This window comes from Saccopteryx bilineata, chromosome 5 (genome assembly GCF_036850765.1).
Source record: "Saccopteryx bilineata isolate mSacBil1 chromosome 5, mSacBil1_pri_phased_curated, whole genome shotgun sequence".
Taxonomy (NCBI): Eukaryota; Metazoa; Chordata; class Mammalia; order Chiroptera; family Emballonuridae; genus Saccopteryx; species Saccopteryx bilineata.
The window spans coordinates 3,068,534-3,087,007 of NC_089494.1; the positions used below are offsets into that span (position 1 = coordinate 3,068,534).

General features: G+C 56.8%; 1 protein-coding gene across 2 annotated transcripts in view; it reads right to left on the reverse strand.

Annotated features, from left to right (window-relative positions):
• The window catches only part of MLPH (melanophilin), a 42,406-nt gene that overhangs the window by 10,868 nt on the left and 13,064 nt on the right, over positions 1 to 18,474 (reverse strand). For both annotated transcript variants that reach the window (XR_010731941.1, XM_066280504.1), the window contains exons 3-9: positions 11,269 to 11,493; positions 10,947 to 11,059; positions 9,071 to 9,109; positions 7,369 to 7,472; positions 6,072 to 6,206; positions 4,474 to 4,693; positions 2,244 to 2,383 (exon numbers count right to left, since the gene is read on the reverse strand). Coding sequence is in view for 1 of the 2 variants with exons in the window: in XM_066280504.1 (XP_066136601.1) it covers positions 2,244 to 2,383; positions 4,474 to 4,693; positions 6,072 to 6,206; positions 7,369 to 7,472; positions 9,071 to 9,109; positions 10,947 to 11,059; positions 11,269 to 11,493 (976 nt within the window). In the remaining variant the exon portion in view is untranslated. The remainder of the gene's footprint in view (positions 1 to 2,243; positions 2,384 to 4,473; positions 4,694 to 6,071; positions 6,207 to 7,368; positions 7,473 to 9,070; positions 9,110 to 10,946; positions 11,060 to 11,268; positions 11,494 to 18,474) is intronic.

Consider the following 18,474-nt stretch of genomic DNA (forward strand, 5'->3'; position numbering starts at 1 on the left):
CCTGCTTCTCAGGTACTCAAGAGCCACCTTCATGACACTGGCTGTGTCTCTCCCTCCCTCTGGCATCTGTCCCCGTGTGACCCCCCCGCCAGCTGTCAGGATCACCATGCCGCCAGACAGACACGTGCGGACGTCACGCTCAGTAGGAACGGGTGCTTTCAACGCGTGTGCGCAAAATTTACAATTTACAAACACGATTCAGACATAGGTCATGTGTTGAAACGCACAACCGCCACTTGGCACAGGTGAGGCTCTGTGTGGAAACTGAGTCACTGCAGCCTGAGCACAGCATCGATGGCCCCGGAGGGGGGCTGTCTCTCGGGAGTGAAGGGCTCGCTGCTCACCTCAGTGAGGGCTACGTGCCAGGGCTCCGTCCCTGCCCTTGGGTGGCACACCGGGCCATCTTTGGCTTTCTCTTGGCATGAGCAATTCTTTCTAGAAAGTCTTTCCTTCCCCAGGAAGTCCTAACCAGGAGTACAGAAGCAGAGGCTGGCAACAGGAGGGCCGTTCAGATTGGCCCCAATAAAACCCTGTCCTCCAGAACTCAGGGCGTGTCCTCCCCGCCCCGCCCCGGGGCAGCCGCCCCGCCACAAAGACCCTTTGAGCATCTGTCCTGGTCATCACCGCCATGCAGAGACCCTGCTGCGTGCGTGTGGAGGCCCCTCTTCACGGCGCCGCCCCCCTCCCCATAGAAAGCCCCGCACAGGGCACGGTCTAGGTGAGTCAATAGAGTCGGTAGGAATAAATGAAGGATAAAGATTTCAGGGATAAGATACAAGCGTGAAACAGAAAATTCAAGGACACGGACAGGACAATTAGTATCCACCGGGATATGTATTTTACTAAGAGTTACTAGAGGTGTTAAATTAAGAACTTACTGAAAACCGACAGTTTAATTCTAGTCTTCATCCCATTGTCTCCTGACTAGGCACAGGGGGTTCCTCTCCCACTGTGGTTCTACCGCGTGGGGAGGTCTCTATGCTGGCAGGTCTCTATCCCAGGATGGTATTTATCTCGGTGGGGGTGGGAGGTCTTTATTCTGGAGAGGTCTCTATCCCGGGGAGTTCTCTATCCTGCTAACATTTGGTCAGCCTCTCCACCTGACAGCCCACCGTCTGGCCTGTGGCTCCCTGGGCAGGGAGCCCCACAAATGCATCCCTCCAAATATCCCAGGAGGGGTCCCGGCCGGAGCCCCATGCCAGGCACCGGCCTGTGGAGGAAGCCAGACCTGCGGGCACTACTCCAGGCCCCTGCAAACGTGCGTGAGACCAGCCCCTGGCACAGCTCAGGCCTCTCAGTCTCATCTGGGCTCCATGCCTCAAGAGTCATCAGTTACAAAACAGCCCCAATGCCACAATTTTATCCATTGGAGTCAGGGTCCCAGCACAGACTTTGGTGGGTCTGTACCAACCTCACAGTCACGTTGCTCTTGTATAACACAAGATTGCCTTTCCCCCAGTAAATGCACTTGCTGGGATCTAATTAACTGCTTGTGAGCGGGCGTGTGGTTTATATCCAGGGGCAGGAACCTGTGGAATGCGAAGGAACCTTGGGATGAGTTATGTCACAAATCAGGGTCTCCAGTGTGAGACCAGTTCTCACTAGATTAACAGGTCTCAAGCCCTCTAAGATGAATTTTCTTAAAACCGGTATCAAGTCTGTCAAAGGTATAAAACAACAAGCTATTGTTTCCTCTTGTAAAAGGCATGATACTCGATAAGAGTATAAAATGTAGATTTTCACCCAGAAGAATGGAGATCTGACGCTCGCTACAAAGCAGATGAAGCGTGTGCTTTACCCTAAGAGAAAGAAGCCGGTCACAGAAGGTTACATGCTGTCTGACTCCAGAATCTCATTAGAGGAAACATTAGCCTAGGCAAAGACACACAGAGAGAAGGCAGGCTGATGCAGGTAGCCAGGGCCGGGGCCTGGGGCTTGAGGCTAACTGCTGACGGTGCCGGCTTTCCTTGGGGGGACGAAGATGTTTTGGAACGCACAGAGGGAACGTACCACCTGCGACTGAGCTGTTCCCTTTGAAGCGGTTCGTTTTGCACGTGAATTTCACTTTGCTAAAAAAAAAGTACATTCTGATGACATCACTTAACCTCTGTGAAGTAGGCGTGTGCCATCTTATAGCTTTAAAACAGGGAAAACTGTCATTTCTCTGATCCCACTCGGGTGTCTAGGCGAGAAGGCTCCACCCACAGGTGCTCCCCAGAGGAGTCTCTCCCAGGCTAGGGTACCTGGCTCTCTGCCGACATCCAGCCTCTCTGAATGGGATGGGGGGAGGCCGCCCTGGGGGCCCGGGCGCTCTCTTCATCGGAGGCGTCCACGTTGGTCACGGCCTGGGAGGGGGGCTGTCTGTTCCCCACGACACTCGTCTCTGTGGAGTGACAGTCGGTTCGGATTATTTGGGGTGAGAGAGTGAAGCTAATGGACATGTTTTTCCAAAAAAAAAAAAAGAAGAATGACAGATCAAAGAAAACAAAGACATGATTATATTCTTCATGTTATGAGGACAAGATTCTTCAACCAAAATAAGCCCCACAAAAGGCACTTCCGGAAACAGAGGCCCAGCCCGGGCACGCACGGGGGCCTGGGTGATGTCCAAGCCATGTCGGCAAGGCAAGTGGCATGTAACTACCCCACGCTGAGTTCCCCGTGCATGAAACGTGGCAGGCGTGGGTCCCGGAAGTTTCCACGAGTGAAGGTGACTTTAGGAAGTCCTTCCACACCGGTCACTGCGGGCTGCTTTTGTGCCGGAAGCGATGGGCATATGTTGGGGGACATGAGTCACTTGCAATGTGGCTTCAAATGCTTACTTCTGGGCCCCAGTGGGGAAGCTCACCATCCCCACGTCCCCACCAAAGAGTACCCGCCCGCACACAGCCGCATGGGAGACGGGGGAAGGAGGAGTCCCCAGGGTCGACCCCCCCGTGGAGGGTACCGCCCATGTGATGCTGCACAGGAAAGTCACGCGTGACAAGGCACTTCTGTGCCTGCTATGTGGCAGGCTGCATGAGTTCTGCCAACAACCTGGATGAGCTTGGACAATGGCCCAAGCTCCAGGTGAGGCTCCAGCCCTGGTCACACTCTGGTCTCAGCCTGGGGGACCCTGTGATGACGACATAATTAAGCCGTGCCTGGACTCTTGGCCACGGGTCGATACTGAATGCCTATTTGCTTTAAGCTGGTGGTATTGTGATCATTTGTTACCAGCCACAGTTAACAGGTACAACTTAATGTCTACAACGGTGGGGTGACCTAGGTATTAAAAACCCCTTTTGCAAATGAGTAAACTGAGGCACAGGGGTTAAGCAGCTTGATGGAGTAGCACACCGGCTGCCATCAAATCTCAGACCACAAACCTTAGAGGCCAATCACATCCCAACACACTCCTGTCTTACCTCACACAAAGCGACATAGTCCCAATTTAAAAGGTGGGGTGAAAAATGTGTCTTAACATCAACGAGATATGGTGGCCGCTCAGCAGAGCCGGGCTTGCAGCTCAGAACTGCAGGCCTCCCAAGTGCCTGTGCTCCGCGGGCCAGTCTCTCTCTGCCTCCCCCAACCTTGCCCCCACCCCCGCATCCCCCCGCCCCGCCACCAGGCCCTCCACGTGGCTGAATAAGGACCACGGGAGGAAATGAGGGTGTCTAAGTCTGAATGCTCAGTCAATACAGATTGACTTAGTCATGATTTAGGGGGAAAGTAAAAAGCTGGCCCGCCCCCCACCCAAGGCCTCCAGGATACGAATGGGCGCGTGACTCATGAGATTACAGTCTATAACATAATGAAAAGGGAGCAGGAGAAGGGGACCGGCGTCTTAACCACATTTCGCAGCCCGTTAGGGGAAGGCTTTGGTGTCTGGGATCTCGTTGGCTCCCGCGTCAGCAGGGGGCCTGGGCTGCAGTGCACCACGGCCTCGCCCACAGGGCGCAGGGAAAGACAGCACTTTGGGATTTCATTATGGAGCAAACTGTCTGGTGACAAGAGTCAGCTGGGCAAGCCTGGGTTCTCAGCGCCCACAGACCTGGGAGATTCACAGCTGGGAGCCCGCCGGGGGACCAGGGTGGGTGGCACCCCCAGGGGCACCCTTGGTCCTCAGCTGTGGAGATGCCCTGTCCCCATCAGGATGGGTGGTCCTGCAACCACTGGTCTTAGGCATTTCAGGGAGATCTGCACGCCCCGATCCTGCCCCAACGTCCTCTCTGGAAGGTGGCGGTGAGCTGTGAGGCCAGGCCGGGCATCAGCGCTGGTTTCTCTGAGTGGTCCCAGGGGCACACCCAGCTCAGGGACAGCAGGCGTGCGTGGTGTCGGCCAGGACGGCTCACGCCCATCGATCACATGATCACATGGGAGGAAGGTGCCGGCGTGTCTCTCCAACCTGTGCTGGTGGCAGGGTTTCCAGAAAGCCCTCCCCCCACCCCACGCAGAGTCCAGTGGGAAGACCGTGTGGCCGAGGGCACCTACCAGGAGTGGCAGCGACCTCCGGGGCGGCTGGGCCGGACTCTCCCGGCAAGCAGAGCGCGGCGAGGGCGTCCCATCCAGCAGGTGGCAGGCTGTCCGGCTGCTCGTCTGGATGGGGGTGGCACCCAGAGGCCCCAGCACCAGCCGCCTGCAGGACCAGGGTCTCCCGGGAAGGGGCCTCCTCCCTGCAGGGCTCACCCGTGAGGGCCTGAGTGCACGGGGCCTGTCAGCCACAGAGGTTGAGATTTGGGGACAGCGCCTTGGCGTGGAGGCCTTTCCAGGGCACACCCTGAGCATTCCCAGGCGTCCTCTGACTGACCGAGCACTGGACACCTGCCCTGTCCCCTCCTCCGGCCCCTCGCCCACAGTTTCCTTCAGTTTCAGAACTCCTGTGTCCATTGCCCACTCTGCTTCCTGTCCCCAGGGAAGAAGCCCGGGTTCTAAAAGAGTCACATGTCTCACAAGGAGCCAGAAACACTTCCTACAGCCTCGGGGCTTAGACCCACCCAGAGACCAAGGCCTTGAGGAAGTGGGTGGGAAGTCATGGGGGGGGGGATACACTGTTCTGTGACTATCTTAATAATCCCTGAAGGCCAGTGGGTGGGGGTGGGGCGGCCCCTCACCTGCAACCCTTACACCCTCCTCCACCCTTCCTCCTTGGGCCTGCAGAGGGTTCCCCCTCTTGTGCCATCGTCCCCCAAGGAAAGGAAGTGCCAAGGGCTCCAGGAAGCCACATGTCCCCCCTTCTCTCCAGCTCGGCTGTGCTGGGGTTGGGGCAGGAAGGAAGTCGTCCCCAGGCCGTGGAGCCCACAGGAAGTGGGGACTCCATGGCCTGGAATTGCAGTAGGAGCAGGACCCATGGTCCAAAGGCCTCGTGGGTGCTGGCTCCTGACCCTGGTGACCTGTCCCCCAAAAATAGACGTCTGTATGTAGATCTGCCTGGGCAGACACAGCCCTGACCCAGCTCTGGATGGGCACCACTTGAGCCCAGGGGACCCCTGGAGTTCAGGGGTCTGGCTGAAACGGGGTGTCACTCTGGGTTTTGTGCCCAAGCTGCCCATTGCTGCCTGTGCCCTGTGTGTGACGGGCACAGTCTCCAGCCCTGAAAGTCATCCTGTGAGGCAGTGAGCATCACCCCTTCCCGGGTGACAGGGGTGGAGCCTCACGGAGCCCCAGACCAAGGTCACAAAGCTCAGGAACAGAGGGACCCCAGGGCGTGGCTGCTGGGGGGCCCCTGAGGATGCCATGTGTGCTGGTGAAAACCGGGGGCGGCCTCTTCCCCACTGTGGACAATACAGCCTGTGGCTCCTACCACCAAGACGGAGGTCCCCACATGGCAGCCCAGTCTGACTCCTGGGTGGACGCAGTTCCTCTGCCCTGCCCTCCTGAGTCACGGGTCCTGCCTTAATTCTGGGACAGGCGCCCACCCTGACTTCCCCGTGCCCCTAACTCAGCTGCCCTGCACCCCTCATGTCCACGCTGCCAGCTCAGCTCCTCCAGAGATTCTGGTCCTTGCAGGGTGTGAAGTGTCCGGATCCTGCCCCTGACCTGTGGCTCAGTTTGTCCCGGGAGGGCTGGGGCCGAAACGAGAGCCCACTGACCTGCAGGCTGTCCAGGGCGGCCGGGACTGAGGACGGCCTCGGGCGGGGACCGTAGGGCCCGGTGGAATCGTCAGAGTCGGCCTCGAAGTCCAAGCTGTGAATGGGGAGCAGGCGCTTCTTCTTGGCGGGCGTGGGCTGGGCAGGAGGAGAGTCAGGGTCAGTGGATGGGGCAGGCCGGATGACCTCCGCCCCCATGCCCCTGTCCCGGGAGGCGGGGTGGGTGCTAGGGGTGAGCTCCAGGGCTGCACCAGGGGCCCGCCCAGCATCCACTCCACCCTCGCCGGTCTGCAGGCCTGGCACCCTTGGCTCGGATGAGCAGAGGCCGCTGATAAGCACATGCTGATGGGCACAGGCCCCGGGAGGCTGCAGCCTTGGGGGGCAGGCAGGCTTCCACAGGGCTGTGAGGTGCTTCCCACCCCTGGGGTTTCAGCCACAGGAAGGGTGTGTCCGCTGGGGGGCAGAGCCATGTGCTTTAGATGCAAGAGCAGAGGGTTCTACCCACCCCCCATGATGACATGGGGACAGCCCATGTGCTTTAGATGCAGGAGCAGAGGGTTCTACCCACCCCCCATGATGATGTTCATCCTTAGATGCATCTGTAGGGAATAGTGCAGACCCTGGAGAATATTCTGGAAGCTCAGTAAGTGGCACGGACACAATTTCATCATAAACAGATGCATGTGTTCCCCACGGGGCATCCGGGCAGACCGGGCCAGCGTTGTGTCTGACAGACCTCGTCACTCCCCAAGGGGCTCCGTCTACGCTCATTACCGCCCCCAACCTGCTCCCCTTCTGCCATCCCACCCAGACACCCTGCCGGATACTTTGCTTGTCCTTATCACCAAAAATAAATTTTAACATAAGTGAAAACAGAAACAAACACCAATGAACAACAAGGCTCATGGTTGGCCCTAGAAGAAAAGCAAAACAGCTCATGAAGGAGAGACAGAGGGCCCTGAAGTCTGCAGGGCCACCGTAGGAGGACACCAGTGTGTCCTCTGGGACCCCCGTCTCCCTCCCGACGTGGGAACTGCGCCAGGCAGGTCTGGTGGTCTAGGCAGCCTTCTCTGCAGGCTCTGCCCACCCCTCAGCTTGCTCTGGGTGTCTGACTCCAACCATCTGCGGAAAGCACTCTCCTAGTTGGAGCCTGGTGACCTCAGAGATGGTCTGGGCGTGGCCAGGGGAGGCGGGGTCTCTGTGCGCAGGCTGTGGTGGAGTCCTGGTGAGTGAGATTTTCAGGGAATCAGAGCGCAAGGCTGCGGCTGGGGGAGTGGAGGGCTGGCTGGGGAAGACTCACTCTGCGGCCAAGGGGCTGGGCCTGGGTCACTGTGTCCGGCTCTCCATCCGTATCTGTCTGCTCACTGTCTCCACTTCCCTCTCCAGGGTCTGGCTCAGGCCCACCTGCAACAGACACCTGCATGACTCTATTCAGGGAGAGATAGAGCGGAGGCAAACCCTGTCTATCCATCCATCATCCATCCACCATCCATCCATCATCCATCCATCCATCCATCCATTCCTTCTCCATCCACCCATCCCTTTTCCATTCATTCATCTATCCATCAACCATCTATCCATCCAACCATCCATCCATCCATCCATCCATCCATCCATCTATCCATCATCCATCCACCATCCATCCATCATTCATTATCCATCTATCCATCCATCATCCATCCATCCATCATCCATCATCCATCTATCCATCCATTCCTTCTCCATCCACCCATCCCTTTTTCATTCATCCATCTGTCCATCCAACCATCTATCCATCCAACCATCCATCCATCCATCCATCCATCCATCATCCATCCATCATCCATCTATCCATCCATTCCTTCTCCATCCATCTATCCCTTTCCCATTCACCCATCTATCCAACCATCCACCCAGCATCCATCCATTCATCCATCCATCATCCATCCAATCATCCATCCATCATCCATTGCCAAACACCCAGGCAAGGTCTTCTGCAGCCTTACAAAGACCTCTCCAAACATTACTTAAAACTGGTCCTAATTGCAGCAGAAAACTAGTGCTCTGCATCAATTCTCCCCATGGTCACACCTGCAGGTACTCACCCTACGCTGACATCGTCCACATCAGACAATCTGAACACATGGGAACTGTGGGCGGTAAGGGAGCCCGAGAGCTGAGTTTTGTTTCCAGAAACAGGACAATCCCCCATCGTCTCATTCCATCTGCTTCTCAGCAGGTGCAGCCTCAGGCCCAGCTGGGAGGGAGGCAGGCTCAGCCCCAGGGCTCTTCCCTCTCTTCTCTCTGCCCCCTTTCCTCTACCCCCACCTCCACATGACTGCCAGCCAGCCAGTGCCCCCTTCTCAGAGGACAGACCTGGTCATTATTTGTATTATCCCTGGACAGTGACTGTCTTGAGGAAACTCACGTCAAGCAGCCAGACAGAGGGTACTGAGACATGGACCCTGTCTGCATTGAGGGAATGTGGACATGGGTTTCCAGAGGCTCCATGCACACGAGAGAGAGAGAGAGAGAGAGAGAGAGAGAGAGAGTGTGTGTGTGTGTGTGTGCGCGCGCGCGCGTGCGTGTAACTGGTCAGGGTGGTGACCTTGCCCCTGTGATTGAATATGAACAGGATCTCCCTGACCCTTTGGTCATCAGCCCCTCAGGTCTCCCTCTCTACCCGGGACAAGGGTTTGGGTGACATTAACCCATCTCTAGATATTGAGCCGTGGTTAAAGAAACCCAAGGGATTTCCCATGTTCCTGATGTAGAACAGAGGTGTCTTTTTATTCTTTTAAAAATTTTATGTTTATTAATTTTAGTGAGAGAAGAGAGAGAGAGAGAAGAGAGAGAGGAACATCGATCTGTTCCTGTACGTGCCCTGACCCGGGATTGAACCGGCAACCTCTGTGTTTTGGGACAATGCTCTGACCAACTGAGCCATCCAGCCGGGGCAGACAGAGATTTCTTGATGGGGAGGAGGAAATGAAGGAAAGGGCATCTGAGCAAGAGACACTTACTGTGGACGTTGGGTGAGCTATGCGCCCTGTCAGACAGACCTGTAACCAAAGAGAGGCGCTGAGACAGACACGCTGTGGGGAGCCTGTGGGCTCAGGGGCAGGAGGGAGGGTTCCTCCCATCCATGCCCCCCCGCCCCCGTTTCCCGCAGCACCTGCCCGTCCCTTTACCAGTTACGTTACGGAGCCTTTAGGGAGGCGCACCACCACTCTGAAGGCTACTTGGAAGACCCCGGGGCCCCCACCAGCTAGCTGTATTAGGTCCTGGCTGGGCCAGGTTTCAAAACATTAGCCATTGTTTGTTGAGATGCTTTTTTTTTTTTTTTTTTTTAGCAGCACAACTTCACCAGCTTTTGTGTCCCTTCCCTGCATCCTCTCTCAGTGGACCGTGTTTGTGGGTGCTCGCAGACGGGGAACACAGCCCCTGGGACGTCCTCCAGGGACCTGAGACCCGCCTCTCTGGGGCGGAAGCCTCAGCTGGCTGGGAATCAGGTTCCTGCTGCCCCCACAGCGCCATCTCCTGGCTACAGGTGGTGACAGCTTTGGAATTGGCAGGTTCCCTGGCAGCCGTTGTCTCAAGCAGCTCTGGACCCTGGCGGGGCATCAGATCCCTGTGGCCTTTTACAAGGTGTAACACAGACTTCTGAGCCCAGCCAGGTCCCTAGCAATCAGCACCTCCAAGGACGGGGCCCAGGTCCTCGGGGCTCTGACGTGATGGGCGGTTTCCTGCCGTGAGCAGCTGACTGTGGGGCTGAGAGTCTCAGACGGTTTACAGTGTGGCTTTTCCTGGGCTCCCTATGGCTCCCACCCCCAAGCCCTGCAGAGGGGGCCGGACCAAGCTCCTTCCGCTGCAGGAGGACCCCTTGGCCGGCTCCTGGCTGGCCCAGTGGGCATGGGAGGTGGGGATTTTATGGGCTTCTGCTCGAGACAAAGATATCCACCTCGAAGAAGCAGCCTGGGAAAGAAAGCGGAAACGGCCACCAAGAGTCGGGTGACGGTCCCTCCCCAGGTCGCCAGGGCACCCCTGTCATGTCTGTGGTCTCCGTTGTGGTTATCAGGAGGGTCATTTTACTCTTAAAAAATGTCCCGGCTCAGCCCTGGCTGGTTGGCTCAGTGGTAGAGCGTTGGCCTGGCGTGTGGAAGTCCCGGGTTTGATTCCCGGCCAGGGCACACAGGAGAAGCGCCCATCTGCTTCTCCACCCCCCCCTCTCCTTCCTCTCTGTCTCTCTCTTCCCCTCCCACAGCCGAGGCTCCATTAGAGCAAAGTTGGCCCGGGCACTGAGGATGGCTCTGTGGCCTCTGCCTCAGGCGCTAGAATGGCTCTGATTGCAACAGAGCGATGCCCCAGATGGGCAGAGCGTCGCCCCTGGTGGGCATGCCGGGTGGACCCCGGTCGGGCGCATATGGGAATCTGTCTGACTGCCTCCCCATTTCAACTTCAGAAAAAAAAAAAGATGTCCCCGCTCAAATGACCCGTGTGTCACCCCCTGAACCTGCCATCCTGGGAGGAAGGACCTGGGTACACAAGAGCGTGAACTGCAGCTCGGTCATTCCATTAGCCACCAAGTTTGAGAACCTGGGTGTGAGTTCTCGACTTGCTCTGATGCTCTGAAAAAATACGAAGTCAGAGAGTACAGGGTGACAATACGCAGGACTTCCCATGGGGCCAGGTTGAGCCAGGCTGCAGAAGTCTGCATGCACCTCACACAACCGACAGCCAGCCTCATAAAAAACACCCGAGACTGGGAATGACAGACAGGTGCTCACACACACGTGTTCCAAAGGCACCTGCTTGGTCCCGAGACAGTAAAACACACTGGGAAGAAAAGTCATCCCCTCCCCAAGACCCCCCTCACCCTGCGCCCCGCCCACTCCTCACCTCTGCCCGGCAGCCGCCCGCAGAGGGACCGGATCACCTTGGCACTGCCGAACCGCTTGAAGCGAGCCCTCACGTGCCCATAGTACCACTCCAGGGAGCCCCTCTCCACGACTCTGCGGAGGGAAGAGGCTCAGGCCTGCGGCATCGCCGAGGGCGTGCCACGCAGGCGTGCCCCACCGCCACGCACACACCACCTGCCCACCCGTCTCGGCGGCGGGCCCCACCGCCACGCACACACCACCTGCCCACCCGTCTCCGGCGGCGGCGGGCCCCACCGAAAGGATGAGCCACGCCCCCAAGCCGGCAGGGTCACCGGGCTCACCTGGCCAGGTGGCAGGGGCGGCAGAGCCAGGCCTCCGCCTCCTCCGGGTGGGCGTGGCTGCAGCCTTGGCAGGCGAAGAGGCGGCAGTCCAGGCATTGCCTCCGGGCGGCTGGCAGGAGCCGGTAGGGCTGCAGGCAGTGGGCGCAGTGGGTCTCGTTCAGGTGGGTGGCGTCGGACACCAGCTCTCTCTGGGAGCTGTCCTTCCTCATCTTGCCCTTCAGCCCCCTTGGGGAACAAGCAGAAACGGGGAATACGTCGGACCTCCCGTTTTCGCCACAGGCTTGAAATATGTGAACACGCGCACAGCCAGACCCGCACGGGGAACCTTCTCATGCGCCACCACACCGGGTTTAGACATGTCATTTGGGTAGGCTGGCATTGAAGCGCTTGGTTTCTCCGGAAATGCAATGGCATTGGAACATTTCCATAGCCATTGGTGATCGTGTAACATGACTTACCCTCGTTGCCCAAGGGGGCCACGAACCATGAAGGTCCAGAGTCTCAGGTCTGGGGCAGTTCCTCCCGCTGCCCGCACGACCTCACACTGCTCAGCGCAGCAGGAAGAGGACAGGCAGGGGTCCTGAGGCCCACCACTCTCTCTCTCTCCAGTTCCGAGCCGGCTGGAACCTGGGGTGTTTCTGTGGCAGGACTCAGAGCTGGGAGACTGAGCTCAGGTCTCCTGCCACGCTGGGGGAGTGTGGCCCCCTCGTCACTAGCGTCTGGCGTGTCATCTGCCTCAGACAGGGCGGGGTTGGTGGTTCTGGGAGCCCAGCCGAGACCGAGCCGGGCGGTCCTCGTTGGGCCACATGGTTCTCTGGAACCAGTCTGTTCCCAGCGCCATTGGTTAAAAGAAGGTGAGAGAGCAAGAGGGAGACCCAGGTGGCTGCACAGCTGGCCAGAGCAGAGGTCACACAGCATGCGGAGAAAAGGCTCGTTGAGATGCCAGGCGAGGCTCACGCGGTTCCCTGGGAAGCCCTGGCCAGTCACACTCACTCCACCATGCCGGCCCTGAGCCGAGGGCCACCCCAAGTCGGGGGACGTCAGGTTGGGCCCCCCCATTGAGGAAGCAGACGGGTTGCTGTGCCCTCCCGACAGACAGCGGTCAGAGATTCCGGAGGGCCAAGCCAGCCAGGTGGCATTTCCTCAGCAGGTGGTTCGGGCTCCCTCCCCGCACGGGGAGGATGAGCTGGCTGACACGCCCCTCCCGTGTCCCTGCAGGTCAGGGCTCAGCTGGCTCAGCTGGGAGGGCGTCCAGAGCAGGAACCGCCCGGCTCCCGCAGACCCAGGAAGACCACAGCCCTAGTTCTCAGTAACACGCAGCTTCCTGGTGAACCCGCCCACTCCTACAGCCTGGAGAATGCGCCCCCAGACAATGAACACAGCCCCTTGTTCCGCCTCAGAGAACATCTGCCAGACGTAATATTTTTCGTTTCAGAGGAGATCAAGGAAATCTACTCTTAGTGACAAAATTAGACAGACACTCGGTGCCATTGTCTCCTGAGAGTGCCGACCCTGCAGCGTCCAACGGGGTCCTGAGGGCGCGGTGAGGCGGCGGGTGATGGAGGGGTTCTGAGAAGCTCTGGGGGGCCGACGCTGGATTCAAGCCCCACTGACCGCACCTCACTGACCTTCCTCTCCCAATTACTTATGAAAATACTCACCAAGGTAGATATGAAAATAAGACTCCTGTCTCAGCTTTGGGGGAAAAAAAAAGCCAAGTGGTTGTAGAAACTAGGGGAAATATTGTCAGCCACCGACTACAGTGTAGGTAAAGCTGCACGGACAAGGCAGAGTCTTAGCCTCCAACAGAGGAGCACAAGCATGGGGAGCCAGCTGGGAAGGCCCATCTCCTCCATCTCCACTCTGGCTGTATCTGTGTCAGCCGGAAGACAGAGAGGTCACCTGTCCCCACGAGTGCCCTGCCCCTGGGGCCCATCACAGCAGAAAGAAAGATGAGGGCCCAGGGAGGCACTCTGCACCCCAAAATGTGAAGTCCTCTTAGTAAGAGCGCAGAGGAACCCTAGGCTGGGGGGCGGGGTGGGGGTAGCTGGAGACTGATCTGTTTCCAGCGTAGAATATGGGGGAAAAGATAATTATATTCTGCTTCAGACTTTTTTGAGCATCACTTCCCTCCTTCTGAGCTGGAGAACAGGAGGGGAGGGAAGAGGAGACCCCATGTGGGTCCAGCAGAGTAGCCCCAGGTGATGCCTGCAGCACAGGGCCCATCAACCGACCTGGAGACACCCAGACGCCAACACCGGTGGGCCAGATGCCTCTGCACCACAGGGACCTCGACAGGCAGAAGGCCACTACGCAGCTGCAAGTTAAAGTCACCTTCTGGAATAGACGACACCTGGAATGTGATTTACTATCCGACACAGAAGGAGACTCGAAAGGAGTCTGCTTGGTGCGCTGGTTGGGGCACAAGGGGGGGAGGGACGGGAGATCAAGAAGAAACCAGGCTGAGAAGGAAGGAGTCCGTGTCAAGGGGTCCGTGTCCTCCAAGGACACAGCGGGTTTGATGGAGGGAACCCCCTTTTCAGGACAGGAGGAGGACGTGACTGGATGTGGAGGGGGGGGACAGGGGTTGGAGGGGCGTGGAGAAGTCACACCCCCACGTCCTCGCTCTCCCGCTCTTGGGGTGGACTCCGGTGGGGAGTGTGGTGGAAACGTGTGAGGGTTCGGGACAGCCCAGGACACCGGGGCTTGGTGGCGCACTCCCGCAGCGGGAGCTGGGGAGGACCGTGCAGTGGCCACAGCTCCCAGACCAGCCCGGGCGGGGCTTCTGCGCTCCTGCACTTGTGCTGGGTATTGGGGTGAATCCCTACCCCGAGACCACACCCCGGCAGGACAGCATAAGGTGCCGAGAGGGCCAGAGGGCGGGCAGGCAGGGTCTGGAGGTCGGCACAAGGGGCCGTGGCACGCGGGGTAGACAGGTGGCGGCGGTCGGGGATCTCAGCTGCTCTCAACACCCGGCATGACCATCCACACACGAGCGCCGGTCCCCATCCCGGAAGCAGACCAGACCCTCCGCTCTGCACCGGGGACCGGCCGGAGCCAGTGGACAGGGTGTGGAGTTGAGACCCCCTCACCTCTGTCACCGTGAGGGCCAGGAGCAGGGGACGGGGCGGGGGACAAGGGGCTCCGGAGGGAAGGCTGAGCCCCAGGAAGACATCAGGTAAGTGAGCAGAGTGCGGGGTACGGGAACCCACAAGCTGACGTGTTCCTGCTGACGGAGGGGCGGGGATTCACAGCTGAGGTCAGGGAGGTGGTCACTAAACCACCCCTGCTGTGCGCAGCTTGGCTGGGTGGGAGGGGGCTTCACCACGCCGCCACAGATCATCCTAAAGCTACACAAACGCTCTCCCACCCGGGAGCGAAGAGGAGCCGGCCCTCCAGATGAGGGCAGCGAACCTACACAGGTGGACAGAACTGCGCAGGTCCAGGCGGGAGCGCATCCCTGCCCGCGTGAGCAGAGCCGCACGGGCTACGTCCCACGGAACCAGGTCCGGCTGGCTTTGGGCTCCTCCGCCAGGCCGGGGCGGGGGTGGTGGTGGTTAGGCTCCTGTGGCTGCAATAACACCGTTCCACACATTCAGGGGCTTACAGCCGCGCCCATGCATTATCTCACAGTTCTGGGGGTCAGTAGTCTGACCGGGGTGTCACTGGGCTGAAATCAAGCTGTTGACAGGACTGTGACCCTTCCTGGAGGCTCTGGGGCAGATCTGTCCACTTCCTGTCCCCAGCTGTGAGGGGGTGCCTGCATTCGTGGGCTCTGGCCCCTTCCTGCGTCTCCAGAGCCACCATGGCGGTTGGAGTCCTCCTCACAGCCACTGTCTCTGGCTCTCAGGTGCTCCGGCCTTCTTCCTCCTCCGCCCCTGGGGATGGCGACCTTGGGCCGCCTGGATTACCCTGGTCACTTCCCCATGACCTGGTCAGCTGCTCAGCAGCCTGAATGGCACCTGCAGCCTGAATTCCCCTTTGCCAAATACCCTCACGTTCCCACAGGTTGCGGGGATCTGGAGGTAGACACTTTGTGGAGGGTGGGGCTCATTATTGTGCCAGAATTCTGAGGTGAGAGAGAGGGCAGTCTCCCTCCCAGCTGAGAGACAGACGCACAAACATAAAACCCATGCCCCAGGGCCACTCCTGAGAACGGCTTGCAGGCACACTCCAGAGGCCGGGGGACGCGGGTCAAGCCAGCCCAACCCCACGGAGGGGGCTGTCACCGAGAGGACCAACGGGTCGCAGAACAAGGAGGCAACGTTATTCAAAGACTGAGCGTAAATGTCAGAGGCTAATGGCCGGAACAGACCACCCTGTTGCAATGGCTGCGAGAGAGCCGTTAGGGGAGCCCAGCGTCCCGGCTGTCCGAGCGAACGTCAGGAATGACGGTGGGGGGAACGGACACATGCTGATGTCCTCTGAGGGCCTCTGGAGACAATGACCAAGGGACGACAAGAGTGGTGAGGAGGAAATACAGGTGGGGAGAGCCGCTGGGCCTCCTGAGAGATGCCAGACAGAAGACGCCCCGGGCCGGGCTGGCGGCTCACTCCCCGTTCCAGCGTTTGCTCAGCCCTGGAGTCGTGCCTGGGTGCCAAGTGGCCCGCCTCGGGAGCCTTCCAATTCCTCATGATTGTAATTATTATTATTATTATTATTATTATCATTTTTAGGGCAACCCTTGGTTCTCCCACGACTCACGCTGGGCAGCATTTCACAGAATTTTTTCTCAGGAATTCAGGTCTGTTTGCAGACATGACAAATGACCCTCACCACCTGTTTGCCTTTTGGGGGCAGGTTCCCAAGCCTAATATTTGCCCTGTGGGCCGTGTCTCTGAAACAGGGCGTCTGTTTAAGGACGCTGCCATCCTCGTCCAGGGGCGTGAGTCCCCAGCCTCGGCTCTGGATGGAGGAAAATGCAGTAATTCTACCCCAAACACAGCTCAGAGGCCCCTCAGTAACGCAGGAAAAGTGGCTGAGAGGACTGCAGGTGGGCAGAGAGAAGGCAGGGACGGGTCAGCCACCAGGACTTCGGCCATAGCACATTGAGGGTGGGGGCCGACTCCTTCCCCACACCGGGCATCAGTCCCTCTGCCCAGGCTGACGGGTGACCAGGGAGCACTGCTCCCTTCCCGAGGGAGGGAGTTAAGAAGCTGGTGACCATTGACTGGACGTCCCTTCAAGAAGGTTTACTTCGGTGCTCCTCATGTTTATGGGACATTGGAAAATAAAGAGATTATCCTGTTTGTACTTAGAGCCTCTTTAATACCTAAGTACCATGAATGGACATAGAACCCTTGGAAGGTAAACACTACAGAACAGCACACAGCAAGGTCCCCACCCACCCATATTCCCACGGTTAGCAAGGACCCGACATCTTCATGGCCAGGAGACGGGCCTCACTGGCACTGTCCTCACCGGCAGCTGAGCGTAACGGGAGCCACATCGTGAGGTGGACTGAGGACTACATGAGGTGTTTGTTTAATTTTACTGTTTTCTTTTCTTTTTTGTGACAGAGACAGAGAGAGACAGACAGAAGGACAGATAGGGACAGACAGACCGGAAGGGAGAGAGATGAGAAGCATCAGTTCTTCATCGCAGCTCCTTAGTTGTTCATTGATTGCTTTCTCATATGTGCCTTGACCACGGAGGCTCCAGCAGAGCGAGTGACCCCTTGCTCAAGCCAGTGACCTTGGGCTCAAGCTGGTGAGCCTTGCTCAAACCAGATGAGCCTGCGCTCAAGCTGGCGACCTTGGGGTTTTGATCCTGGGTCCTCCGCATCCCAGTCTGATGCTCTGTCCACTGTGCCACCACCTGGTCAGGCTACTGATGAGTTTTTATTTACCCATCTCCACTCCCCTTAGAAACTATCAGCTTGTTCTCCGTATCTGTTTTATTCTGTTTATTCATTTTTTTTTTAAATTCTACATAGAAGTGAAACCATATAATGCTTGTCTTTCTCTTATTACACTTAGCATACTACCCTCTGGGTCCATCCACAGTGTCGTAAGTGGTGAGGCTTCAATATCCCATTGTATGTATGGACCACACCTTCTCTGACCATTTGTCTACTGATGGGCACTTCGGTTGCTTCCATAGCTTGGCTATTGTAGATAATACTGTTGTGAATGTATGACCATATTGGGGTGCACGTGTCTTTTCAAATGACCGTTTTTGTTTTCTTTGAAGAACTATCCAGAAGTGTTATTACTGGGTTGTATGGCAACACTATCTTTTAAATTTTTTTTTTTTTTTTTAATAAGCATCCCTTTATTTGCTGACGCCGTTACAAAAACTGATTACATTAGCAACAAATGTGCTCTGAGTTGACGTCAGAAGCAGTTACTCCCAAAAATGTTAAGTAAAACAGTGTACATCAGTATTAAAATGTTAAATTTTACATTGTCTTAACCATTTTTGATCTTCTGAACAATTTTATTGCGCAAAATTGAGGTGACTCCACATGGTTTTCCACAGTGGCTGCACCCGTCTGCATTCCCACCAGTAGTGCGGGAGGACTCCCTTTCCTCCGCACCCTCTCCAGCTCCTGTTGCGTGTTGGTTTATTGAGGACAGCCATTCTGAAGGCGTGGGGTGGTATCTGACGTGGTTTGAACGTGCACTTCCCTGATGATTAGTGACGTTGAGCATCTTTTCATATGTCTATTGGCCAACTGTATGTCCTCTTTAGAGAAGTATCTGTTCAGGTCCTCTGCTTATTTTCAATTGGATTGTTTTTTTCAATTTGGTAAGCTGTCCCAGTTCTTTATATATTTTGGATATTAACAACCCCTTAGCAGATGTATCATTGGCAAACATCTTTTCCATTTATTAGATTATTTTTTGATTTACAGATGTTTTCCTTCACCGTGTAACACCTTTTTAGTTTGATGTAGTTCCATTTGTTTATTTTTTCTTTTGTTTCCTTTGCCCGAGGAGATGTATCCAAAAATATATTACTAAGACTGAAACCAAAGAGCTTACTGTCTATGTTTTCTTCTAGGAATTCCATGGTCTCTTTAATTCATTCTAATTTTTGAGTTTATTCTTTTTGTTTTTTTTTCCAGAGACAGAGAGAGAGTCAGAGAGAGAAGGATAGATAGGGACAGACAGACAGGAATGGAGAGAGATGAGAAGCATCAAGTATTAGTTTTTCGTTGTGATACCTTAGTTGTTCATTGATTGCTTTCTTATATGTGCCTTG